Below are 27981 nucleotides of genomic sequence, written 5' to 3'. Positions count from 1 at the left end.
CTATAGGGATGTAACGATATGAAAATTTCATATCACGGTTATCATTATTATCACGGTATTGTTGAAATTGTGCTCAAAATGTTCAGTATACGCACACTGAAATAATTTAGCCAAGTTGTATTTTGAAAAAAAAACAACAACAACAAAAAAGCCAAATAAAATAATTGGCACAGTGTACTTTCTGTTGGCAGAAACATTCAGATATTAATCTTTGGGGGTCTGAGCCTATTTAGGCCGTTTTTAAGTACTTTTGATTTTACCTATATACAGTATATAAACAAATGTTTATTATACGCATGTTTGGTATCTTTTGTTTTTTTTTCAGCACAACTTCATATATATCAACTGCCTATTTTTTTTTTTCACTTTAACCTGTTATATCAACACAAAAGGACAAAAAACACACAAAAATATATAAAACTCAATTTGAAAAATGTATATAATTTATTGCATAAATGACACAAAGATGCTAAAGGAACCTTTTCAAAGACTTTCAAAGTGAATATTGGTTCCAAATATTTGGTATATACAATTAAAATTGTAATAAATTAAAACTATACTCAAATATTTGGCATAAAAGCAGATCTTTACATAGGCGTTTTCTCCAGAAAAGTGCAGTAATCAAACATGATTATCATGATAATTAGAATTTAAATGGTAATACTAACCGTCGGTAATTTTACTGCGGTTTATCGTTATACCAGTAATCGTTACATCCCTAGTTGACTATTAACCAACATTATGGGGGGGTGAGAAAACCAGAGAAAACACTTATATAAAGATATCCTTATGTCAAATATCTGAGTATAGTTTTTATTTATTACAATTTTGATTTTACATACCTAATATTTGAAACCAATATTCACTTTTAAAGTTTTTGAAAAGGTTCATTAATCATCTTTGTGTTATTTATGCAATAAATTATACATATTTTTCAAATTGGATTTTATATTTTTTTGTGTTTTTTTTGTCCTTTTGTGTTCATATAGTAGGTTCAAGTGAAAAGAAATAATAGGCAGATATAGATGAAGTTGTGCTGAAAGAAAAGACACCCAACATGGGTACAGTAAACATTTCTGTATGTAGTATATAAAGGCAACATCAAAAGTACTGAAAAATGGCCAAAATAGGCTCAGACCCCTAAGGGTTAAGTCTGTCACTGTGTTCTGTATATAGATGTAGTTAAAGCTGTTGGGTGTGCTTCTGGTGGAGTGGTCACTATTAATCATGCTGCTGCTCCGTAACTCAAAAGCCATGTGTTGAATCAGTTCTTTGCCTGTCAGTCCAGCGCTCTCACAGCTGCACTTGTACCTACACAGTTCAACTCTAGTGTTGCATCAACTGTGGACCACCATCGACCTGTGCTCCTGATAAAAGCCAACTGAGTTGACCTGTAGTGTCACTACATCCACCCACTGCTGACGGTGGGGCAGTGAGGCAGAAAATGTAGTGGTGAACAAAAACTAGCCAGATAAATACTGGAAAAAAAAAACTATTAGTGAAAAACAGAACAAAGTCTCATTCCTACAGCTAGTTAGAAACTGCACAAGCTACAACAACAGGGCTATGTCAGATACTTCTATCCTCCAACAATGGGATTGAAGACATCCATCCCTGTTCTCCAGTCAGTAAAGTGAGTTTTTCATCTAATTCAACTAATATTGTAGTCATCTTCATAATACAGTAACACTAAGAATGCGAATTAGTCCAATCCTACTAATACTAATGTCATTATCAGTTCAACTGTCTGTCTTAATGAAGACGTGCTTTGGACAGCTCTGTCCTGGCCTACATGACTCCATGTTTAAAGTTTCTGGCAGCATGAAGACATGAGTTTGACATCCCTGCATTTGAGCAAATGAGTTCAATGTCACTGTGTATAATATGTAACATAAAGGCATCACTAAAAGAAATCAATAAGTTCAGAGGAGACCATTCTGATTAGAGCTGCACAATATATGGTTTGAGCATCGTCATCGCAATGTACATGTGCACAATAGTCACATCACAGGTCCTGCAATGTAGAAGGCAAATGAACTCAGTGTGGTGTCATCTAAGTTCAGCCTCAGTACCTGACCAATCACAAGCGTTCTTAATCAGTTTGCCGAAGCAGACCACACCCCTGCACATGGAATGAGTAACACCATTGGTTAACACCATTGGAAAATGAGCAACGGACAGATGTGTGACCAGAATGACATGTGGGTGGGCATTTCGTTTGTTTTAGGGGCAGAAAAATAATGGGGGGGGCAGCAGCGGGCGTTCATGCATGTCGGGGGGGAGCATCCGTCCATCCGTCATTGTCAGGTCTGGCAGGCATTTCACAGGGGGGCAGAGCTTGTCCCTGGCCACACCCCCGGCAACAAACAAGAGACAACGTAGACTGGGTGCCAAAAAGAAAAGCAACGTCAGTTATCTGGAATTGTTTCAACTACAGGAAGGGTGATATTAAAACACGTGTTCTGTGTCGACAGTGTCTTGCACCTCTTGCCACAACAAGAGGTAGGGATGAGAATCGATAAGAATTTAACAATTCTGATTCAATTATCAATTTTGCTTATTGATCCGTTTCCTTATCGATTCTCTTCTCAATTCTCATTGGGTGAGGGAATAAAAGAGTACAAACGGGTGTGTTTGCATTAACTGTCTTTTATATTTCCATCTCAGCACAGAAAATACAGTATTCCATATACAGTATGTACAAATAATAACAGATGATGCTGGGCCCGGTTCGGGGGGGGGGGGGGGGGGGTGAAAGTGAAACTTCAGACGCTTTACTAATTCCTCTATTGCCGCATTTCCACTACGTGGAACCGGTTCGACTCGGCCCGTCTCCCGTTGTTGTGCACCTCATTTCCTTTCCCCTTCCTTTGGAAACTTGTATTTGAGGGGGTGCGACATTTGTTGCCCGCACCAGAACTGGAACTGGGCCCGGATGACGTCCTGGTGTTCACTCTGCCGCTAGATTCACAAGCGTCGCTAAGTAGCGAATCAAGTGAATCACATGCTGTGGACAAATGTTTGAGCGGATTGGAGGGATTCCATCCTTTTGAAGAAGTGGAAGCTTTGCAAGTGTTACAGGTGGCTCTGGTGTCGTCTTTTTAGACCGTTTCTGCCTCAATGCCATGTTGGCTACGTTCTGACCAAAACAATGCAGCGTACACGTGACGTCATCGCACATGCGCAATGAAGGCGGAATCGATAAGCAGAATCGTTAAGCAGGCAGGCAAAAGATTCCAAGGAATCGAGCTACTGGGATCCGGTTCTCAAAAAGAGCCGGTTCTCGATTTCCATCCCTGACGAGAGGTAACGCAACTAATTTGTTTGACTATTTACCTTGGCGCCACAAAGCTATTACCTCCTGAGTATTTTTTCATATTGCAATATATATCGCAGGGTTAAAAAAAACTGCAGTGTCAGTTTTTTTCAATATCATGCAGCTCTAATTCTGATAGATGGAACTGGTTCTCAACTGTAACCACTTCCCCCATACCTGTTCTCAAATCTAACGTCAATAATACATAGATATTATAAATATGACAAATTATTTTTATTATTATTATTATTATTATTATTATTATTATTCATTATAACCTCACCTCAAAACACCCAGTGGTCTATTGTTGGTCTCAGGACAGTATGAAAACAGTGACGACGTTCCAAATCTAACATGTGGATGTACGTATCAGTGTAGATGCTTATGATCCGCCTCAGGGTGGAATCTAAATCTGAACCTCTGTATATTTAGATCCAGCTCCAGATAACTACATCCAGCTGAAATTCTAAGCCAGATATGTCCCTGAATGTAGACTTGATCTACCATCATCCGTCCTCCAAAGATTATCGTTTAACAACTACGCAGGAACAGCTTTATATCCGGCTCAGAGAGATCAATACATTTGTTTCCTCACCAAAAGCCGATTCAGTGTGTCCCTCTCCCAGTCTGGGGTGGGGTGGGGGGGGTTATGTAAAGAGTCCAACTGCAGAGCGGCTCGTGGTCTCAGTCAGGGGCGGCTTTGGCTGAGAACATATATGATTAGAGATGCTCTGCAGTGTTGCACCGAGCGGAGCATTACTGCTGTTGTGGCCCGGCCCCCTGCATGTCCTGCACCCTGTCAGACCGGATTAGAGCTCCTGTTGACAGAGGCGCTGCTGCTGAATATGTGAGCCAGACTGCTGTGGTGGATTTGGTGCTGGGCTGTTCACACTTGTCACACCAACTTGATTACAATGAGCATGAAGCTGCAGTTGGACTCACCAGGAGTTCTTTTAAATCATGGTCATACAATGATCCATATCACACATTTAAATTTCACCCTTAAAAACCCAAACATCCACTGGTAAACCAAAACCATCTGCTGATCTAAACTGTTTAATACCTGATGATCCACTAATCCTATCAATACGTGTTAATAATTGGCGTAAAATACAGTTCTTCATCTTTTCATGGTCATCAGATATGACCCATTTGGACATTTAGAGGCTCCATAGTTACCATGGAAACACCGTCATCTTCTACAACATTGATTCACCAGTAAAACCTTTTTTGTTCTTGTCATTTCAATTAAGACTCTTTGGTTTTAGACAGATTTTACTGCAATATTTCAATTAGTCATAGTTCAAACTTACTCTAATTCTTCACCATCTGAATTTGTCTCATTTTCATTATTTTTTTCTGCAGAAAAATAACACTTAACGTAAACTCTATGGGATAAAGAGAACAAACTGAACACTTTTAATGTAGTAAGACATTAAAGAATAAGTATAAATGGAGTGAATGCAAATAATTGGTGTAAAATACAGTTTGTCATCTTTTCATGGTCTGTAGTGAACGTGGAAATACCTTCATCTTCGACAACATTGATCCACCAGTAAAACCCATGGAGTTGGATCAATGACAGTGGAGTGAGACACTTGTTTTTATGTTAAATTATTACCATATTTGCTGAAAAAGTCACTTTTTCTTCAGTTTTTTTCTGTTTTTGATATAATAACCCTCAACTTTAATCTGAGCTTTAATGAACATCTATATGATCAGTGAATTAAATATAGGAAAATATTTGATTATAATAAATGATGATAAATCACTTGAGATAGGTTAAATAGGGAAAATTTATTTGGGAACTGCCACAAAAGTAGCACCGGACTGAGTTATTCTCAAATTCAAAATTGTGATTTGATGAATAGCAGATACTTAGACTGCATGGGAAAGTTTGTTGTTCTTTTTGCTCTTCTGTTTCAGAAGGATTGGCTCCACAACAGTTTTTTTTTTTTCTTTTGTCATCTTTGAGGTAGAATATGTGAAGTTTTTTTTGTTGCACTGCCACATTTCAGTGGCAATGGTAAGAACAGTGTTTTGTTTTTTGTTTGTTTGTTTTTTTTAACATTATTTTTATTGAACATTTTCAAAATTATACGGTCCAGCACAGCACACACAAGTTGAACAAAACACACAGCAAATCCAAAATATATGTTCACAGCAATGATCTCAAAAGTTCCCACTAGGTCTGTCTCAGGCAGTTGCAGTCCCAGCTCCCAGATACTCCAACACCCCAACAAAATCCACCGCAAAGATGTCCTTCCGATCATTAATACAAAATCTTAGTCTTTCCAGAGAAACACAGTCTGATATCAAAGATTTCCACAGATGCATTGAAGGAGGTTCTTCTCCTGCCCATTTGGTCATAACAGAACAGTGTTTTTATTAAAGTGACTTAGCGATGAATCACCCTCATACATGAATTATTATATTGTTATCATCAATGTTAGATGATAATATACAAAAATGTCACGGCTTGTTTTCAGAGGAACTGCCACAAAAGAAGCACTGAGTCTTTATGGGTTAAAGCCTAAAAGATGAATAGATATATCGCATCACACAAATTGAAAAAACATGATGAATGGCTGACCTTTGGCAATGACTTATCTTTTTTTGGTTCAAAGAAATACAAATAATACGGTAAGATGTCTCCCCTTCCTGTGACAACCCCTGATTGTGCTGACGGGTTTTCCAGCCTCTGTCTGCACCATCTGACGGATCAGTCTGTAATTATGCTGAAAGATGGTGGTCACGGTGTGTCAGTCTGTATGAAGCTGTCTGTCTAATTGTCACACTTGAGGCTTTCTGTCCGTGGTTGCTTTGGCATCAAGGAGGAATGTAGCCCTAGTCTCTTGATAAGTCTTTAGATTGTGTAATTTTACACAGATCTAAATGTCAAGAAAACTACAACTTTAGAGACAAGTCGGTGGGTCGTAGAGGTTGAAGGGTGATCACATGGAATACTGTTGAACTGTTGGAGACAATGAACCTCTTGACTGTTCGAAGGGTTTAATATCTGCCCTTTTCATGGAATTTTCAATTAGATTTTGTGTTGTAACAGCAGTGAAAGGTCAGTGTGCAGTAACATCAGTCAACCTGACTTCACTTAAACAATCAACGTAACCTACAGGACATGTAACTGTCTAATGCAGAGGGGTCAAACTCATTTTAGTTCAGGGGCCACATACAGCCCAATATGATCTCGAAAATAATTACATTGAAACAGTAAAATTACATTATAAAAATGTTTACATGTACAAACAATCCTTTAAAAAACTGTGAAACAGCCTCAACAAAAATAAATGCAAATTTAACAATATTATGGCTCAGTTTATCACTTTCACGTATAAATTACAACAGATCACAGTGGATCTACAAATACACAAAACATTTAGTAACAAAAATAATGTTGTTAAAATTGCACTTACTTCTTTTAAGACATTCAGGTTGTTCATATTTGTTAATTTTATTCATTTTTTTGTACAAGGACAGTTTGTAAATGTAAACATTTTCATTTAGCTTGACTCTTTTTACAATAAAAGAAAAAAATTTGGAGTTGTCATTATTTATAGTTTATTATGATATTTTCTATGTGATATTATGAAATTGTGTAAATATACACACTGTTTTTAATTGGCGTGTTATCTGTACGCATTATAAGCTTTCCACGTATATGTTTACGCCACATCAAATACCATGCACTGAGGGTTAGGGTTAAAGGTTAGGGGTATGTGAACTGGAGGCCTTGGTGTCAATTGACACATGATCAAATGGTCTCGAATAACATGTGAAAGGTTGAAAATGAGTGCATGCCATAAGAACTGGCAGGATATACAACTTGATTTCATGAGATCAGTCTCCATATTTTACTGCTCTGATCCGCTTGAGTTCAAACCGGTCAGTGTGTGACCCCTGAACTAAAATGATATTGACATCCTTGATTGTTAATATCTTCAGTGTAATTTTTGCATTTCAAAAATTTATCCCATGGGCCGGTTTGGATCCTTTGTATTGTCCATTTGTGCAGTTTTGGCCCACGGGCCTTATGTTTGACACCCCTGGTCTAATATGATGATATGATTTGTACTATAAATACTTTTTACTGCAGCAGAACATGTGCAGAGTTAGATTTTCACAGCCTGTTATATCATTCATTAATTTTCAGCTCCTTCAATCACAGACGCCTTCACAGTGAACAGTGCACTGGATCTTCAGTACATAGAGGGATATAATCCAATCAGACTGGAGGAAGTGAATCTGTGGGTTAGAATGTTAGGATAAGTAGTAGATTTATAGATATAATTTATAGCTTTGTGATTTACGATTCTGTCCAATTGTGCTGATTCAGGATCCATACTGACAGATATGACTGTGTCTAACTAGAAGTGCAGCTTTAACCTTTATTTAGGCCTGTGGTTTTTCCAACCTTTGTAACGAAGCCACATTTCTACCACGTGGTCCACATTTATATCCTGCATTAAACATTACTTTAAGAATGCACCAAGGGAAGTGTCCGAGATATGTTACAGGTCATTGTAGTTTCACCGCAGCCAATGTCCTTAAAGGAGTGATATTTGGCTTTTATAAATAGAATTATGCATTTTCAAACATTTCCCTGTGGTCTCCATAAACTGTAAATGCTCTGCTTGGGTCTGAATTCTTCATTAATTCAGCTCAACAGGTCCATCTTCAACCCAATTTATGAGTAATGACACCAGAAAGGTCGTTTTGAGCGCTGGTCCTTTAAATGCAAATGAGCCACTTCACACCCCACCCCCTCCAGGTTGTTGACTGTGCTGCTCTGTCCCATTAAGCCACTTATGTTCTTTTAATGCAGCCAAAAACTGAACATTTAGGTTATCGGCTCAAAGTTTGGACATATTTTCAGTTTTTACTACAACCTCTGCGGCTGATAAACAATTATGGGGAACTCCGAGAAATGTTCATCAGCGGTCTTAACCTTATGAGTGCAAACGTTGTGATTTAACTAGTTATAAAGCGTAACAAATGAAGCAGGAATTAAAACAGGTTGTAGAAATCCACCCGATTTTTGCCGGAATGAATATAAAGATAGCTTTGCAGCACCTGGAGGGTTCAAATTCAAACTTTTGGAGCTGTTAGGGTCTAAATACACAAATAAATGAACCAAAGATGAATAAAAGTGGGTTTAGATAAATATGAGCCCTTTAACATGTGTCTAAAAGCAGCCAAATTCTGTCTGTTTCTGAGTAATTATGAATTCTCCTTTCTATATTTCCTTAACCCCATGACATTTTCCAATAGAGGTCAAAGAAAAGTCATCAGAAGTCCTTAGGAGATATTTTTTCAGACACACACGAAGACTTATGTTGTGAGTAATGTTTCTATAGCCTACAAACATTCACAGTTATCACAGTTAATAAAACTCTCATTAACTGTGATTTACTTATTGATTCAGTTCTTTTTTATTTGTGTTTGATAAGAGAGTCACTGCTACATTTCTGCCCATTGTGGAAGTTCCACTCTGGTTAACCCATGAAGACCCAGCGCTACTTTTATGTCAGTTCCCAAATGAAATGTTCTCTATATCTGACCTTTCTTAAGTGATTTATCACATTTATTTATAATATTGTGCTCTGTATTTTGTATTTCGTCAGTATGAATGAGGTATTTTCCTATAATTAAAGTATTGATCAGTAAGATGTTCATTAAATCTAAGGGTTATCACAGTGGTTTCCAACCTTTTTTGGCTCCTGACCCCATTTTTTTTTTTTTTTTTTTTTTTTTTTTTTTTTTTTTTTTTGCTAAAATGAATTTGTTTTTGATCATGTAATAGTTTGCTATACTATGTTGGAAATAAACATTCATTTTACAGGACATTTAGTCTGTATAATGTATAGTATTATGGATGGAAGCACAAAAACCAGGTGTAGATTACTGCACAAAGGGAGAATTTGATTTTCCTTGGTCAGCATATGTACAGTCAGTCCAGCTTGGATTTACAAAGCTGACAGTTAATACTGAACAAACAAGAACTCAAACTATGAATTTTGAAAGAGCTGCAGCATCTGAAACCGACCACAATGAACATTTGAAAGATAAACAGAACCACAGTGCTTTAGTTGCAGCTTCACAGTTTGTCATGTCTGTTATGGATTGAGATTGTCACTCTCAACTCACCATATATTTTTTACTAGTAAGGGGTTTTTTTTATTTTGTTTTTTTTTTTTTTTATCAATTCCTAGACATTTCAGGCAACCCCACGTGGGATCCCAACCCCAAGGTTGAAAAACACTGGGTTATTATATCAGAAGCAGAGAAAGCTGCAGAAAAAGTGACTTTTTCAGTCAACTGTATCATTAACTGAACCTAACTCTTTCGGTGCCAGACAGTTAAGGGGCTAATAAGCCTTAAAAGTGCCACAGAATTTGGCCGTTTTTCAGTATTTCACGTCGTTTTTATAATCGAAGTCTGAATCGTCATCAGAACTCATTTTCTAGCAGATGGGACTGTTTTGACAGATCGCTGTGTTTACGATATTACTACAAAATGGCCATCTAATTTGCATATGATTTCATTCATAAATTCATTCATAAAATTTCCCAAGCAGAAAACGAAACGCGAGCTCTTCCTTGGTCAAAAACCGCTCGGTAACATCCGACCGATTGCTACTTAGATTCAAAACGCACCAGACGCAGCCGATTCATTATTGATCGTAATTTGCATAATTTATTCGGTCGCGTGACCTCAAATTCCCGTCTGGTCTCAAAAGGGGGACACAGAAAGAACGTCATCGAAATGTGAGAAAGAAATGGGGGTGGATGGTTTGTTTGTACACAAATATGGCGTGTTCTCCAAAGCCGATCTGATCGGCCCGTGGCACTTTAAAGGTTGTATTCGTAAAGCCGATTTAATCGGCCCATGGCACTGAAAGAGTTAAACCAAGCATGTCCATCCACTGTCATTGATCCAACTCCATGGGTTTTAGTGGTGAATCAATGTTGAAGAAGATGACTGTGTTTCCACGTTCACTACGGAGCCTCTGAACGTCCAAACGGGTCATATCTGATGACCATGAAAAGATGAAGAACTGTATTTTACACCAATTGCTTACATGTATTGATAGGATTAATGGATCAACAAGTATTGAACAGTTTAGATAAGTAGATGGTTTTGGTTTGTGATGGATGTTTGGGTCTTTATGGGTTAAACTCCCTACTCATGGTTGTTGTGGTGAAATGAATTCTGGCATGGGTATATGAGCAGAAACTATTTTACATTTTAGAAGTGTTTGAGGATAAATAATCTACTCATTAGAATCGTGTCTCAAGGGAGGCCCTGCCACAGAGGTTCATGGGGTTGGTCTTCAGTGAACCATATATATCCACGGTAAATGCTGATGGTGATAATTAACCAGAGGGCTGATACGGTGTCAGTGTGATTAGTTGATTACTGTCTTTCATCTTTTACAGCCTCTTGTCTCGGGCACAATGGATGGAGGATCATCTCAGTTTGGAGTGGTTATTGTTTGTCGAGACTGTGTCAATTAGTAGTAGAGTGCCATTCCTTCCTATGATCCTCGCCTTGTTTATCTCCGCCGCTAAGACGGGGAAAACCTCCTCCCTCATTATTCTTGTCCCCATCCCCGGCAGTGTCACAAGCGAATACATTTCCTGCTTTTCGCGACAGAACCACAAGACAGACGGAAGATGGAGAAAAGGGAGAACACCGCAGAAATATTCTCAAGTGACACATTTTGAGGACAGACGGGAGCTGAGGGCCAGACCGTCTCGTTGCATCGATAAAGCACGCAGTTATTTTCATACTTGTTTTGCAGACAGACAATTAGATGGCATTAATTCCTCCTGGGAGAACACAGAATTGTCAGAGGATTATCTTGTACCCGTTGCGGTGTCGCTCATGTCACTTTTCCAAATCTCAGCGTTTAATTTTGCTGAGAGAGAAACCACAGTATCTTAGTCATAAATAAACTATTCAGAAAGTATTTCAAGATGTTTCCTAGTCTGTAATCTGGCGCTGAATTTACTTTATTGCACATAATTACACGCATTGTTTTGGCTTTCTGTAGAGAATAGGGTCAGTTCTATAGAGCTGAAACTTTTATTTATAGAGTTTGGAGATTAATGGAGAGTAGTGAACAGAGACATGCTGGCAAAAATCTATCTTGATTGAGTAATTTATTAAATCATGTCAACAAAAAATGCAAGGAAGGAACAGTCACGGTAAATGCTTGAGAGACTGCCCTTTATGCAGAGGTCCGATTCTCCCATCATCAATACAAAATGTTGGTTGAATATTAATCCAACTATGGACAAAAATGTGTTGCCATTGCATAAGCTTATCGGTAGGGTGGCACCAATACCAGTATCGGGTATCGGGTCCGATACTCAGCATATGTACTTGTATTTGTACTCATAAAAGTACTCCGATACAACTGCACCGATTCCACTTACGGCAGCGTGACATTCACAGTTAAGTGCAGCAGGTACGCAACACAGGAGTAATGTCAGCAGTGTGGAAATTTTTCAAAATAAATGACAGTGATAAAAGTAACATTGACTGCAAGTAATGTTAAACGCACAGACTGATACGGACGGAGCGTTCTGTCCGTCCTCTGCGTACATTCCATCCGTTTTCCAAGTGCTCGCGGATGCGTTCCAAGACGGAGAATACCACCAGGAACCGTGGAGGTAGAGGATATGTTCAAAGAGGGACTATGTGAGTTAGAGGAAAACCACAGACATATTTATGACAACTAACCTCATCAATATCAGTATCAACATTAGTGTTGCCTCTGTCATCCACGTGTTTGTTATTACTGACTTTCTTCTTCTTCTCAAAAAACTTTACTCTTCTTCATGGTATTTGTCCAGTAAGGTTAATTCAGAGCGGCGTCCCCTGGTGGATTGATTGTGAAACGCTCATTCCAACGGATTAAATGTCAGTAGTAGCACTTTGCTACAGTCAGACTAATGACAACGATAATAAAGCACATTTTCAAAAGTAACTAAGTACTCATATCAGTACTCTGTATTGGCAAGCACTCAAATGTAAGTACTTGTACTCAGTCTGGAAAAAAGTGGTATCGGTGCATCCCTACTTATTGGTATTATACAATGGTTAAGGTGTGTCTTAATCAAAACAAATGGGCTTAGCTGTGTTTATTATGAGTCTGGACAGATGTGAATGTGAACTGCAACTTGAGTGGTTAACAGAGGTATAGATCTGCAGGTGAACGTGGGAAATCAAGTCTAATTTTTTTCTGTTGCAGTCTACAGTTTTTCTACAATACTACATACTTAACTTAAGCTGTACAGGCAGGGTCATGTTTACTGTATACTGTGCCACTATGTTTGTTTTATGATATCATCCCAGCTTCTCAAACAGTGTTTCCAACTCCTCTGTAGTGAAAGTATCTGTTGTCACTAGAAGTTACAAAATGATGTCATTGCCCAATTACATTATTATAAATGTGCATATAATTGTGATAAATAATGTAGGAGAGAGGAATAACATTGTGTTAGAGACAAAAAGTGAGCATAAAAACACCCTAAATATGTTTAGAACTACAAATGAACTGTACTCTATCAATTCCAATCGTCCTCCTTTATCTGGGCTTGGGGACCGGCTAAAGTGACCCAAAAGAGACACTCTGGAGGAGTTACTTAGGTTATTTATTTGTTTGTTTAGTTTTCTCTTCATTTTCTTCAGTTTGGTTTGGTTTTTAACCTTACGGTCCACTTAGGAGACTACAATAAGTCACAGTAAAATATGAACTTTTCTAACCAGAACGTTTTTAATTTTCAGTCTATATTAACAATTGAAATGGGCCGAAAAGAGACAGTAGAAAAAACTGTCAATGTCTGTGGGACTGATTTTATATTCAGTGATTTGTTTTAGACAAACAATGTTACATGTCTTCACGTCAGAGTCTCCAAAAGTCTTCAAGAACACCATAAAAAGGTGAAACATTTCCTACTAGTGGCTTTTTTTGATGAAGAGTCTCTAGAGGGGTCTGAAAAATCACTAAATATACCAACAAAGTGTCTAAGTGTGAAACGCTGACTTTTAAAGCTACAGACTGACTGTGGGTTCATATGACTGGGACAGAGGAAATCATTTTTATTTATTTATTTATTTTACCTTTGTTTAACCAGGAAGTCCCATTGAGATTAGGAATCTCTTTTGCAAGGGAGACCTTGCCAAGGTATCAGCCATACAAAGTTCATAAAACATAAAACACATACATGATACACAATGAACAATAAAACACAATAACAACTATTCAGCTGTAATGGCATCAAGAAAAACAGTGACATTCCTCCTTCACTGCATTCTCCATGATACTTTTAAAATTAACAGAAATTATTGTTATTTAGAGGGAAAATGTGTATGTTTTAGTGTTTGAGTCACTTATCAAATGTTGCTGAAAGTTTCTCAACAAATTTTAAATGTAGCTAAATTTGTTGGTAGGTGCTTTTTGAAAAAGGAAGAAAAAAGTTGCTAAATCTTGTACTAAAAGTGCTAAGTTGGCATCAGTGCTTCCAAAGATGTCATGTTTTACTGATGATTGTTGACTGATAGAACCGTGGAACGTAGGTGAAGAGTTGTATTCGTTCTGCCCAGGCTGACTCTGAATGTTTGGCATTTAGCTATAAACCCACTGTTGAGTCCTCGGTACCTCCCTGCAACTGTTCAACAATAAGAACAGGGCCGTGCTGACAGCACAGTCCACTGTTTTCTGCGGTTCCCTCAGGCCAGCCTCCCTGACAGGAGTGTGATAGGAGCCGTTATTCCTCCTGACCATCAAACAGACGCTGTGTTTGTATGAGTCATACCCAGACCAACCTGTGTGTCAGGCTGAAAAAAGTCCACAGCGCTAATGGGCGGATGGATGTTGACTGTACAGAGAACGGTGTGAAATGAAAACCTTGAACAGAGCGATGAGTTCAGTTGTCTTTTATTATGCTGTGCAACAGAGTGCTGTGCACTGAGCCCGTTCTTCCAAACACCATGTTTCATCTTATCGATCCACCAGTCCAGCTTTTAGTGGGCAAGTTGGATTAATTTCCTTCATTTAGGTTCCCGTAGTCCGTTTATGTTTTTATTCTTCTCATCTGTTATCCCACGTTGTTTCTTATTGTAATAACCTTCTACGCCAAGGGTATTTTCACATCCTCTTTAGTGTTTTTAACCCATAAAGACCCAGTGCTACTTTTGCAGCAGATCTCTCTCTCTCTCTCTCTCTATTGAGAAAAGAGAAGAAAAAGTGACTTTTTCAGCAAATATGGCAATAATTTAACATAAAAATCCATCCGGTGTCATTGATCAAAGTCCATGGGTTTTACTGGTGAATCAGTGTTGTAGAAGATGACGGTGTTTCCATGTTCACTGTGGAGTAGGGATGTAACAATGACCAGTATAACGATAAACCATGGCAAAATTGCCAACAGTTAGTATTACCGTTTAAATTCTAATTATCATGATAACCGTGTTTGATTACTGCACTTTTCCAGAGAAAACACTTATGTAAAGATATGTTTTAATGTCAAATATTTGAGTATAGTTTTAATTTATTACAATTTCAATTTTCTATACCTAATATTTGGAACCAATATTCACTTTTCAAGTCTTTGAAAAGGTTCGTTAAGCATCTGTGTGTTATTTATGCAATAAATTATATACATTTTTCAAATCAGATTTTATATATTTTTTGTGTTTTTTGTCCTTTTGTGTTGATTTAGTAGGTTAAAGTAAAAAAAATAATAGACAGATGAGATAGAAGAAAAGATCCCAAACATGGGTATAGTAAACATTTGTTTATATAGTATATAAAGGCAAAATCAAAAGGACTGAAAAACAGACAAAATAGGCTCAGACCACTAAGGGTTAATATTTGAATGTTTCTGCCAACAGAAATTATTTTATTTTATTTTATTATTTTATTTGTTTTTTGTTTTTTTGTGTTTTTTTTTTCAAAATACAACTTGGTTAAATTATTTTGGTGTGTGTATAAGTAATGTTTGAAAATTCTGAGCACAATTTCAACAATACCACGATAATAATAACCGTGATAATTTTGGTCACAATAACTGTGATATGAAATTTTCACATCATTACATCCCTACTGTGGAGCCTCTGAACGTCCAAATGGGTCATATCTGATGACCATGAAAAGATGACAAACTACATTTTACACCAATTATTTCCATGTATTGATAGGATTAGTGGATAAGTAGGTGTAAACATTTCAGATCAGTAGATGGTTTTGGTCACCAGCAGCTGTTTAGGTTTTAGGGGGTTAATCTGGTGCAGTCCTCTGTTTTTTATTGTTTTTGTCTAATGTCGGTTTCTCTCTCTTTTGTTGACACAGATTATAGATAATGGGCTGTGTGCAATGCAAGGATAAGGAGGCAACCAAACTCACAGACGACAGAGACACCAGCATCTCCCAGGGAGCGGGCTACCGCTATGGGGCCGACCCCACGCCACAGCACTACCCCAACTTCGGGGTCACTGCAATCCCCAACTACAACAACTTCCACGCCCCTGTCGGACAGGGTATGACCGTCTTCGGAGGGATTAACACTTCCTCTCACACCGGAACCCTGAGGACTCGAGGGGGGACAGGTGAGGCTACCCTGACTACTGTTTCCAAGTCCTATTTGTGCTAGTGTAACCTGTGGTGATTTGGAATGAATTCACCACATCTAGCTTTCATGCCAGACTAAGCAAAATATGTTTTTTAATGGAATTATTCCCCATTCCTGATTTCAAGGCTCACAGCGCACAGCTACATATGTTGAAAGTAGGGATGTAAACAATTAATCGACTATCAATTCATTGTCGATAAGAATTTGCTCGTTTGGATTTTTAATTGTCGGTTAATTGCGGCATCTCCTCTGAAACCTTGCTCCATTGTGTCAGCTAGTGACGCAAAGAAAGAAATGCTCATTTCTTCTAAACTGCCCCTCTTCAGATCCATTTTTTTATTGACTTTATCTGCAGAATTTCTTTAGTTGTACTCCATAAGTGTCATTACCTGTACTGTATCCAATGGTACAATAAATCAGTCATTAAGGAATATTACATGCTTTTTTCATAAAGTATATAAACAATATCTAGCTTTTATTGTTATAGACCGTACTGAAAGAGAAATTGAGGTTCTCAGGAAAATCACCGCTTGTCAATTAATCATTAGTCGATCGATAAGGTCAACCAACTAATAATTAATGAATTAATTGGTAATTTGCTTCCCTAGTTGAACGACAGACAGATGTGGCTCCTCTGAGTGATATAAGTTTGTTCTTTTAGTGAATATCCATGTTATATTGCAAAATGAGCCTCCTAAAATTCCACCTAAGACATGTTTAAAACTTTAATTTATCATAACCAGCACATTCCCCAAAGATTTCAACCAGGACATGGGCTGAGTAAATGCATGGAAATAAAATAAAAATGCTGCAGATCCCACCAAATGACATCAGTGCTGGCTGAAATATGTTGGTCATTTGCGGTTGAATTTTTATTTTATGAAGTAACAAGTGACAGCAAATTCACAGGAAAGATTGATCCTTGCAATTATTGTCAATTAACAGAGGTTCACAAGTACAACCTGCCAAAGGGACTTACAGACAGAATCATCGGTCGAATGCTGCTGAAGCTGAAGACTTTAAAGTTCATTTTAATCTTTTGTCTTTCACCCTTTTCATGGAACGTGTACCCCTAGAGGAAGTTGCTGGTAGTTTGTAATAATTGCATAGGTCTTTAGTAACATGTAATGTTTGATTTACAGCATTTATATTTCCTCCACATTCCTCTGTCATTCTTTTCACCAGCTTTGTTAAAGGTTGCCATTACAGTTTTTGCACATATCCAGAAACTTGCTGACTTTTGATAAGATGTGTGCTTTTTAGGGGTGGATTGGCAAGAATCTAGCGATACAATACAGATCACAATATGATATATCACAATATATCATGATACTGTTAAAAAGGCCATTTTTTTTTGTTTGTTTCTGTTTTTTAAATTATTATTTCCTTGAAGAATTTAATTACACTCGAAATATGCACTAATACTAAACACATTTTATTTGATCACAACAGGATCTAATTGTATATCACAAAATTTTCCTGTGTTAAAACGTAAATTATGTTTTCTGCTCAAATTTTATATTCTATTAGTTCAAAACTAACATCATAATATTATTTTTGTCCCAACAAAGGAACTAAGATCTGCCTCTCAGACAGTAGAAAGTGCTTTTAGGATGCTTCAAATGACCATTATTTAATAAAGCAGCGTTAAATAATAATAAATAAAATATAAACAAAAAAGATAAACAGAAAGCAAAGATGAACCTCTGCCGTGTCTGCATTTGAATAAATACCTGAAAAGATCGATACAGTACTTTTAAGTATTGATACAGTATTGTGAAATGAAATATCGTCATATATTGCAGAACCAATATTTTCAAACACCCCTAGTGCTTTGCCTCTTGCCAAGCATCTCCCCCCACTGCTGATTGGTTAGTTTGTGTACCCCCTCTCAATGCCCTTAATGAGACACCTATTCTGAATGTGTTGTGTACATATTTGAAGATCGCTCCTAAACCTGAATTTAAAAAAATAATAATAGTTGAAATATCCCGTTCATGGCCCATTGCATCGGTTGTGTCTGACCGTAGCCCCCACCTGCACCACTGAATCGTATTAATGGTCTAATCGTCGGTGGTTATTCTGGATCTTCCCGACACCGCTGAATGGCCCAGTTGCTACAAGTGCCAGGGGAGAGAGTGTGAAAGCTAACAGAGGCAGGTGGTATTTTTCAAAGGGAACATAACACAGAGGAGAAATGCATGTTTTATAGGTACGACGCTTTTTCATCAAATGAGCCTATTGTTTGAAAGGAGAGGGGAAAGTAAGTGCAACACAGACTGGAGTGTGAAGGTCATTTCTTTTCACTTCATCCCACACAGTTCCAGTGTGATAGTTGTGTGAGCACACTCGCTGCCGGCCTCCCACACACATACACCTCCGTATGCAAAACACACAAACTCTGAGGGACTCTTTGTGCAGCTAAAGACTTCTTAGCAGCATCCTAAAATCCTGAAAATCCTCGCCTTGCGCCCCCACCCTTCCCTAGTGCTACAGCTCCACCTCGACCCCAGCCTGGCCCTGTCAGGAACGTCCGGCTGGCATTAGCGCTGGTCTTTGTGCTCCAGGACTCATTGTTTAGGTAGGGAATATTCCTACTCAGGATATCCTTTATGTTTGACTGAGCCCAGGGCCGAGCTGCAGAGGAACTCAGCATTTCCACTCAACTTAGCAAGAGTCCGCTCCCTCAAAGTGTGGATTATTTTCCGCGTTCTATAATCCAAATCCACACAGTGGCAGAGGAGCAGAGCGGGGTTTATCTTTTTAATTTTCTCCTGGTGGGGAAATTTGGACATAAGCCACCCTCGCCTCTTAACCTTTGTTATTACACAGCTTGGAACGTAGTTTGACAGCAACAGTCGCCTCACTGCATTGCACCGCAGAGGAAACCAGGTTTGACATCAAAACACTTATTGATTATTAGTTGGCTTCTGGCTGATGCCGTTCCCCCAAATGGAAATTCACAGCTAGTCCTACGGCCTTACATAACTATAATTCCAGCAGAACCCCAGCAGACAGTCAATCAGCTAGTTTGTACCTAGTGCCTACCTCCTCTGACCTAATGGAGCAATTTATGTATCGCAACCACAGCTGTGATGCGTTCAGAGGATTGTTACCGCTGTGAAGGTTAAAAAGCCAAAGCGTTTGAGTCGGACTCTCTCTGCCCTCCAGTTTCTTGGTTTGTTATGGCATGAATAGTAACAAAGACTTCCTAACAGTGAAGAGCCCCACACAGCCTCTCCAAATCAAGGCTATTTCACAGAAAACCCGCTGAGAGTCTGCCAAGTGAAATGAGTTGAAGTAATGCAATCAAGAGAGAGTAAGTAGGGTTTGAAGAAAGGACAATTCAACTTCCATTTGACTCCAGACACTCAGAGTCACTCAAGACATGTTAACAGCTGTGTCCAAAACAACACTCCAACAGCTGCCTTTATCTGATCTCAGTATCCACGTCAACAAAAAAACCTAAGGTGGTCTAAATGACACCTGTAAATCACTTACAGCTAACATATGTAACACTACAATTCAGCAAATGTTTTAGATCAGGCGTGTCAAATTAATTTTAATATAAATATAGCCAATGAATAATGAACAAATGAATAAACCATTCTAATTTTTTGTATTTTAATGCAACAAATTAAAATTAAAATCTGAAAGTACTTACATGTACAAAATATTGTTTCACAAAAAAATGTGGATAACCTGAACAACCAGAAATTTCCGAACAGAAGTAAGTGCAATTTTAACAATATTATGCCTCATCTTATCATTTATACGTGTGTTACAGGTTCTTCTGCTATTATTTTACTGGTTTGACCCACATCAGATCAAATTGGGCTAAAAAGAGTTTAACACCCTTGACCGTAAACATCAGAAGTACTTTCGGCATTTTGCAAATTCATCCCACAGGACAGGTTGGAACCTTTGGGAGGCTGATTTTGGTCCCTGGCTCATATGTTTGACACCCCTGTTCTAGTTTTTGATGACCACTGTACTGATAGTATATGAAATGTTTCCAGTGACTTTCACTTTCAGAGAAATTCACCGTTTATTCCCTTTAATGGTCCATTCCCAATGACAGGTGATCAATCTGTCAATAGTGTGATGTTTCACTAGAATGAAAAGAGATCATGTGACTATAAATCACACACCATGATGTGAATAAAACTGTAAGCTGTCTGAAATGTACTATGTAACTAACTTCAGGCATGTAGTGGATCTGTTCAGGGCTTTTGTTGTGAAAGGTTATAATAGATGTGGTGCATGTGTGGTGTGTAGCAGTTGTTTTGATTGAGAGATACCTCGTGGCAAACAAAATATACAGTTGTATATTAAAAATTGTTTTCTAGTTATAGAACATATGTATTCATGGAAGGATGGATGGATGGATCCTTTATATTTTCTAAATTGATTTGACATGATTTATACAGTTTTTTGGTAAATTTGTCAGGTTGCACTTGTCTACTCTTTCACGTGTTTATAAATATGTGTGTGAATATATCTTCATCACAAAATGTTTTCCTTGGGGGGACAATACAGTATTGTACCATATTTTCAGTGGTTCTCATCCATGTGCCCTTCATACTAACACAACTGTCCTTGAATGCCACATATGAGGAGACCTTGCCCGACGCAACAGTTTTTTCATATTACGTATTTTCTTTCAGATATGATAGACCTGGCATTAAACATATTCCTGTGGTTCATTCTGAAGTCATACATGGTTTACTAAGTATGATGTTCATGCTTGTACAGGCCATAGTAGTAAAACAGACAAAGTTCAACCAGTAATATTGAAATGTCCTTACATGTCAGAGTTTGACTTTTCAACAGACAACAACAGTCATTACTGTGGTATTTGCATATTTTTCCCCTTCTGTACTGAGCTCTGTGTTGGCTACATCATGGTAATCTGAGCCAATGAAGGCATATGCTGGTGAAATAATGTTAAATTGGCGTTGACCTGAACTGTGGCAGACTGAATCCCATCTTCTAACACAGGACAGTTTGATCTCAAAAAGTGCCCTGAGGTTCCCTGCAAGGTTGGATTTATCTGCTGTCAATTTGTCCTGTTAAAGTGGCTGATTTGCCTCAGTCAAATGGATAACACTTGCCAGAGTGCACAGTCTCATTGAAACTGTGCTTTAGTGATTTAGATGTATTTTTTTCTCATGTGGTGCTTTGATGATATGCAATGTAGAAACGCAGCACACATCCAGTTTGTCTCTTCCTCCAAACTTCATTTGTACTGTTAACACCCTGCTGTTATCTGTTAACACATCCTACTGTGAGCATTCCTCTGTCACATTTGCCATAAGCAAGTAATATGAAGAAGTGTAAGGGTGAAAGGATATTCTTAGGAGAGAAGTGATAGTGGGAGGAATTAAAATAAGAGCTCCTGTAGGGACAGAGTAGTGTTGTTAATAATCTATAAAAGTTGCTCAATTAATGGAGGAAGATGGAGCTGACTTAGATAGAGTCAACAGGTAACTGCAGTTCATAATAGTGACACAACAGGGTTCAGTTTAGCTGAAACTAACCACTACACTCAAAATACAAGGAGTCCTAGCATCCATCCCAGCTGTATCCCACTACCATTCTAGTCTGCTGAAGTACTTTGGCAAAATTACAGAGCAAATGTTTCCAAGATACAGTATACAGTAGAAAGTTAAATCAAAATGGTGCTGTGTCTTCTCCTTTACTGCCTGTGACGGAGCTTTTTATCTCACAGGCTGAACGGCCATGAGTTACTGTGAAGGTACCGTGTCCAGCATTGTCTTCGATGTCATCTTCATTAGCAATTTCTTGAAACGTCTCGGATTAAACTACTTGTCAGATTCATTTCAAATTTTACATGTAGATTCCTTGGGACAATGTCTACAAAGTTTGTTCACATTTTTGAGAATTTTAAATTTTGAGATTTTTGACGAATTTTTTTGAAATATTGAAAATTTGTCTTTTCTAATAATTATCCATATTTTGATGGTTTATAACAGGGGTCACCCACCCTGGTCCTCTAGAACCACTATCCTGCATGTTTTAGATGTATCCCTCTTCTAACACACCTGATTCAAATGATAAGCCGATCATCAAACTCTGCAGAAGCCTGATAACGACCGTCAGGTGGACTGAAAGAGGGAAACATCTAAAACATGCAGGATAGTAGATCTGGAGGACCAGAGCTGGTGACCCCTGGTTTGTACCATGTAAATGGTTACAGATATCAATATAGTTACTGTTGAGCACTGATGGAAGTCATATATAGACTTTCAGTTATTTTGTTTAGTTCTCCTCCAGTAAAAGTACCACCCACTTCTAATGGGAGATCGATCTCCTGTATCCAGACCACAGGACTCTAACATAGAGACAGAACCTGACAACCTCACAAATTCAACTTGTTATTGATCCTTGATAGAACATGCTGGTGACATGCAGGGACATTGGCCCTTTTTTTTCTCATATCAGTCAGAGGCTGAATGTTACACAGCTTGTATCACCATGTTAATAAAAACTAATGTGAGAAAACCAAGCAGGAATACACAAAGGTCAAAACCTGTAGTTCCTCAAATGTCCACTTGTGGCTGATCCCTAAAGCGAGTCACCTCCCATGTTTAAATGTCCCAACTTCACAACAGACATATGAGATGAAATATGTCAAGGTAACAGCTGATTTGGTGTTAAAGATTTGGATCCATGGGGAGAGAGAAGTGCCATCCACTAAGCTATTTGACACATACCACAAAATGCAACTGTTTTGACTAAAATATAAGACAAACATGTATAGTTGATTGCAAATTAATCTTTCGTCTTTCATTCTTAATTCATCTGAAGTGTGAGTTTAATTCAAATTTTTCCAAGTAAAGGCTTCACCTTTTTCTACATGGCTTTTATTAGCTTATGTTAGCATTCATTTGGTATTCAATTATATATTTTATCAACTCACCTGCTGCTAAGGACAGCTACAGCTCTTTTGAATTACCCATAATTTGCTTTGCTTAACAAACATTCTGCACTGTGTTTAACAAGAAGCAGAAACTGTTTGGTAGCGTTTAATATAGTTTCACCAGTGTTAGCGTTATTTCCAGTAAGTTTGCAGTTTTGTTAGTTATGCAAGTTTCACCTATCAGCCCTCACTATTCTTTAGCTCCTACTCAACTGCCCTAAGAATGTGACAATAATAATCTTTATTTATATAGCAGCAATTGCAACAGTTAGAAAACTAAATGTGTTACCAGTGAACCAAACAGTAGTGAACAACGCTTAGACAGAAACTGGTGATGTGGTAATGTGATGACTTCCAGTTAAACAAAGCTAAAACACAAAGCCACAAATAACAGGGCGATGCCATGTTGGCTGTCTGTTTCTTTTATGTATACTGTATTTATTTTAAATATGGCTCTACAGCACCCCTGGTGGTCAGATTCACTGCATGGTACATTGAGAATTGATTAGGAGTGATCAGCTGCTAGCATCAGTAGAAATAAGCCCCAACAGCTCAGTCTTTCATGAAATAACATGACCAACTAGAAAAGGACTCAGAGAGCGCAGACCTCCGCCAAGGCAGATCAGTTGCCCCCCCAGATCACCAACAAAATTGTATCATTTGTTCCTTGTGCTTGTATCAACATTTCCCAAGAATTTCATCAAAATCCATCTGTAACTTTAACTTTATGATAATAATAACACATCTTTGATATCTGCAGTGTCTCATTCGTTGCCTTGCATTTAAACATCACTATTAGGGCTGCACAATATTGGAAAAAACTGACATAGCAAAATTTTTTTAACCCTGTAATATATATTGCGATATGAAAAAATACTCAGGAATATGTAATAGCTGTGTGGTGTGGACGTAAATGGTCAAACAAATTAGTTGTTTCCTCTCGTTGTGGCGACAGGTGGAAGACACTGTCGACACAGAGCAGGTGTGTCAGTTTCATCCTTCTTGTAGCTGAAATAATTCAAATAACTGATGTTGCTTTTCTTTTGGCACCAAGTCTTCGTTTTCTCTGATTTTCTCTTGTTCGTTGCTCATTTTTCAATGTTGTTACCAGCGACTCACTAAATGTGCAGGGACATGGTCTGCGTTGGCGAACTGATTAAGAACGATTGTGATTGGTGGATTGCTGTGTGCAGTATGTGTCAGGTACCCAGGTTGAACTTAGATGAGAACATGTTGAGTTCATTTGCCTCCTACATTGCAGGACCTGCGATGTGACTATTTCGTACACGTACATTGCGATGACGATGCTCAAACCATATATTGCCCAGCTCTAATCACTGCGGTCCTAAGTTTGATTTTCTGCTGTTAATCTGCTGAGTGCTGATGCTGTGCCCCCCTCCCCCCTGCAGGAGTCACCCTCTTTGTGGCACTTTATGACTATGAGGCTCGGACAGAAGACGACCTCAGCTTCAGGAAAGGAGAGAGATTCCAGATCATCAACAGCACGTAAGTCGCTGCTGCTTCTTATCACACTGTCTGGAAAGAAATGTGTTTGAATGAGGGTGGTGTTTACAGCAGAGAATCGTTTCACATTCCAAAAACAGTTCTACTACAAAGAAGTCAAATGTTTTTACACATAACCAAATTGTCGTGTATTAAACAGTAGTTTTCTGTGTGGCTAGAAAACCTGAAAGGGTGCCCGCATTTAAGCTTTAATTTCTGATTATTTCACGAAAACAGCTAGTTATTTAAGACTGACTTAATATTGTTACATTGAGAAGTTGTGCAAAGGATTAATATTTTTATGTTACAAAAATAATTTAGATGAAAAATTAGATTACTTCTCTGATGAAAATAATGCAAGATTATTTCTTTCAGAAAACACTTCAGTTTCTCAATTTTCAGAATCTACGTATCAGAGGCACTTGACTTCAAACTTCAAATAATGGGGATGGACTGAGGGGTAATCCTTCTTATAGAGTTGTGTGGGCGCATATTTTTTTTTTTTTTCCAGAAACAAGGCTTTTTACTCTTGAAAGTCTTTTTTGCAGTGCAGTGTTCATGAAAAAGAGATGTTTTGCTTTCCTAAACCGGAACATCCCAAAATACTTCACTTCGGTTTAAGCCAACAGTTTTGAATTGTAAAAAAGAATTGTGGAAATCATGTTCTGCTGTTCCAACTAACTCGATCCAGAACAAACGAAAAAAAAGGGAAAACCGACTAAAATCCACTCTAAAATCATAAGGACGTCCTGTGTTGGCAGCAGCTGTATTTAGTCCACACAACATTAAAGGCTGTAAAAGCTTCAGAATGAGGTCAAAGTGGTAGTTGAAACATGTAATATGACAATCAGCAGTAAAGCCAGTTTATTTAAGGTTTACACAGGGTGGAGCAGGCAGTGCAGCCAGCACTGATGAGTGTGGTGTTCCTTCAAGACTTGGACAGGAAGTCCAGCTGCCCTGCAACGCCCACAGTTCCTCTGGATGGGAGGAGGAGAGGCATGCTCATCTATTCACTCTCCAACCGTCCTGACCTCAGCTCATGGGCTGCTTTTCATTTTTGTACTCAGTCCCGTCTGTGTCGGCCCCGCTGCTTACGATGCTCGGCTGCGTATGTGTTTGTTTGGGTTTCTGCAGTGGTGCAGTGACATCTGAGGAAGCAGGGAGGTACATTTGACTAGAATTCAGCTGCCTCTTACAGGTCTACTTAGACTGATTACCTGGATGAGTTATTATTATACTGCGCAATACATCACAGCACATTATGTACACTGATGACAACCTGGCATGAGACATTATTATTAGAACTGCAGCTTTCAATTATTTTTGTAACGGATGAATCTATTTATTACTTTCTTCAGTTCGATTTGATTAAAATGATTATTTGAACAGGCAAAAAAATAGTAAGAATATGAAACAAACATGTCTGACAATGACAAACAACTTGTCCTTTATTCCAGAACCAGCTACAACAATAACCACAAAATGTATCAAAGTAAAAGGATATATATTAAAAAAAAATCTATATAGAAATAACAACAATAACCACAGTATAAAAGTGAAAATCTAGATATAAACAACAAACAAGTCCAATGACATCTACAAACAATATGTACACTGTAGCCTTCAACACATTTGGATCCAACTTATTGACAACTGAACATGGAACTAACATCCAACTGAAAAAATATAGACAAATATGTTTAATGTTTGTGTGAAAGCTTCAAAGTTTAAAGGAGTAAGTGATGGTTCCAATGTAGAGAAGTCAACATGTAGACATTTTCTACTTTTTTGTCCTCATCTCTTCTGAGCTACTGTTTGTGTTGATCCTGGTGTCATGTGCGTACTAATAAGCGTCCATGTGAAACACAACAGTGGAACCAATGTTTAGCTGCAGCGAAAAAAAAGTTAAAAAAAAAAAAAAAGCTTTGATTCAGGAAAATTGTCACTGAATATTTTTCAGTCAATTCAAGTTGATTAATTAATCCTTTCATTTCTAATTGTATGTTGCACCCTGAAATGTTAATTCATTGATGTAAGTCATGACACTAATGTTTGTATATGTGGCTTCAATGAGGCTGTTTTCTAAACAGGCCAAAAATTTATCTTTTACACATATATGTACAATATCACAATTATACACCACACACTGTCATGCAAACCATTAATGCATGTGTGCTATGCAGCGCTCCTCCTCCTACTGTACATGGCTGTGTTATCGCCTCAGCCTTTGGCCCTGAAGGTCAGTCTTCCTCCTCACCACACCCTGTTAGCATCCTGTCCCATCCACCATCGCACACATTCCACCACACACCTCGGCCCCCCACTGGGCCTCAGCCAGAGCAGGAAGACTCTGACATTATAGCCTCCTCCTCCTCCTCAGCAGGAGCCAGACAGATAGAGCTGCATCTTCACCACTCCTCCCCACCTCCCTCCATCCACTCCTCCACCCCACGCCTACTACCGCCACTTCTTCCCCTGAGCCTTCAAATGGTGCTTTCTTTCCATCTGGTCACACTGACCCCTGCTGGACAGAAGTGTGAAGAGCACCTCTTGGCCCTCTGCTGCAGGCTGTCAGAGCTGGCAAGAAGTGACTGACAGATGCCCGGGCAGGAGGCGGGTCCCGCATGAGGCAGAGCATCTCAGCTGACAGACGGCACTGCTGTTTGTTTCACGACGGCATCCTCAAGGAAACACACATGTAGTTATTCCCTGAGTGTTTATAAGGCCCCGCATTCAGCTCTGTCTTTTTATAACAGCACTGCGAGCACGTTATTGTGAAGCTTCTTCAAGACATAATCAGGAAATACCAACTGTGTTTACCACTGAATGCTACAAGTCTGCACTGTTAGTAAATTAAATTAGCATTGTTCTGATTCATCTGCAGGCTATGAATAAACACACTGTGGAGTAGTCGGTGACTGTACGACTTGTCTCAGTCAACACAGTCCTGTGTTTTATTATTCTCTTACAGCAGTCAACATGGGGATTAGAATTCGCTTGGAGACAGGAGGGATGATATTTGTTTACTGTTATTTTTTTGTCTGTTTGTGGCAAGGGGGGGCGGGGGGTGTTCTGGAGACAAAAGAGGTAGCGGGACAGACCCAACCCCACCCTGTCTGTTTACGTTTCTACGCGAGCACTCATAACGACACCGCACAAACACATCCTGGTTGTTGCTGCATACTTTTCCTTCCCTCAGAAGGCAGATATAAAAAGTATGACCCCTTTCCTGCTCCTTCCTCCTCCTCCAACCCTCCCTTACTCCTAAGGGATCTGTCATGAACAAAGAAAAGTGGGCCCTTTTTTTTGCCTTGGATGTCATCCCCAGGGCGATTCCCCCATCATGGCTTTCTTTATTCAGCATAAATGAAGGACCAACAACACCACCACCCCCCCCTTCCCATCACTCAGTCTTTGTGTGTGTGTGCGCGTGTGTGTGCGTGTGTGTGCGCGTGTGTGTGTGTGTGTGTGTAGGATGCTAAAAGACATCCCCTTCTGGTGTGTTAGTGTAGTGATATGATAGAAACAAGCACTGGGTGGTACTGAGTGCCACAGAGATGTTG

The 27981-nt window shown here is 38.6% G+C and overlaps 1 protein-coding gene across 4 annotated transcripts in view; it reads left to right on the top strand.

Annotated features, from left to right (window-relative positions):
* Window positions 1-27981, top strand: part of fynb (FYN proto-oncogene, Src family tyrosine kinase b) — a 145768-nt gene that overhangs the window by 81995 nt on the left and 35792 nt on the right. For 3 of the 4 annotated variants that reach the window (XM_030127958.1, XM_030127955.1, XM_030127956.1), the window contains 2 exons: window positions 15693-15949; window positions 24325-24421. In XM_030127958.1, coding sequence (XP_029983818.1) covers window positions 15703-15949; window positions 24325-24421 — 344 coding nt within the window. In that variant the 5' untranslated portion in view covers window positions 15693-15702. Of the gene's footprint in view, window positions 1-10520; window positions 10532-15692; window positions 15950-24324; window positions 24422-27981 lie in introns of those variants that run through there. The other variant, XM_030127957.1, reaches the window with a different exon arrangement.

Source organism: Sphaeramia orbicularis, chromosome 24, assembly GCF_902148855.1.
Source record: "Sphaeramia orbicularis chromosome 24, fSphaOr1.1, whole genome shotgun sequence".
In the NCBI taxonomy this organism is placed as follows: Eukaryota; Metazoa; Chordata; class Actinopteri; order Kurtiformes; family Apogonidae; genus Sphaeramia; species Sphaeramia orbicularis.
Note: the sequence above shows the minus strand (reverse complement) of the source record. Positions and strands in the feature narration are given on the sequence as shown.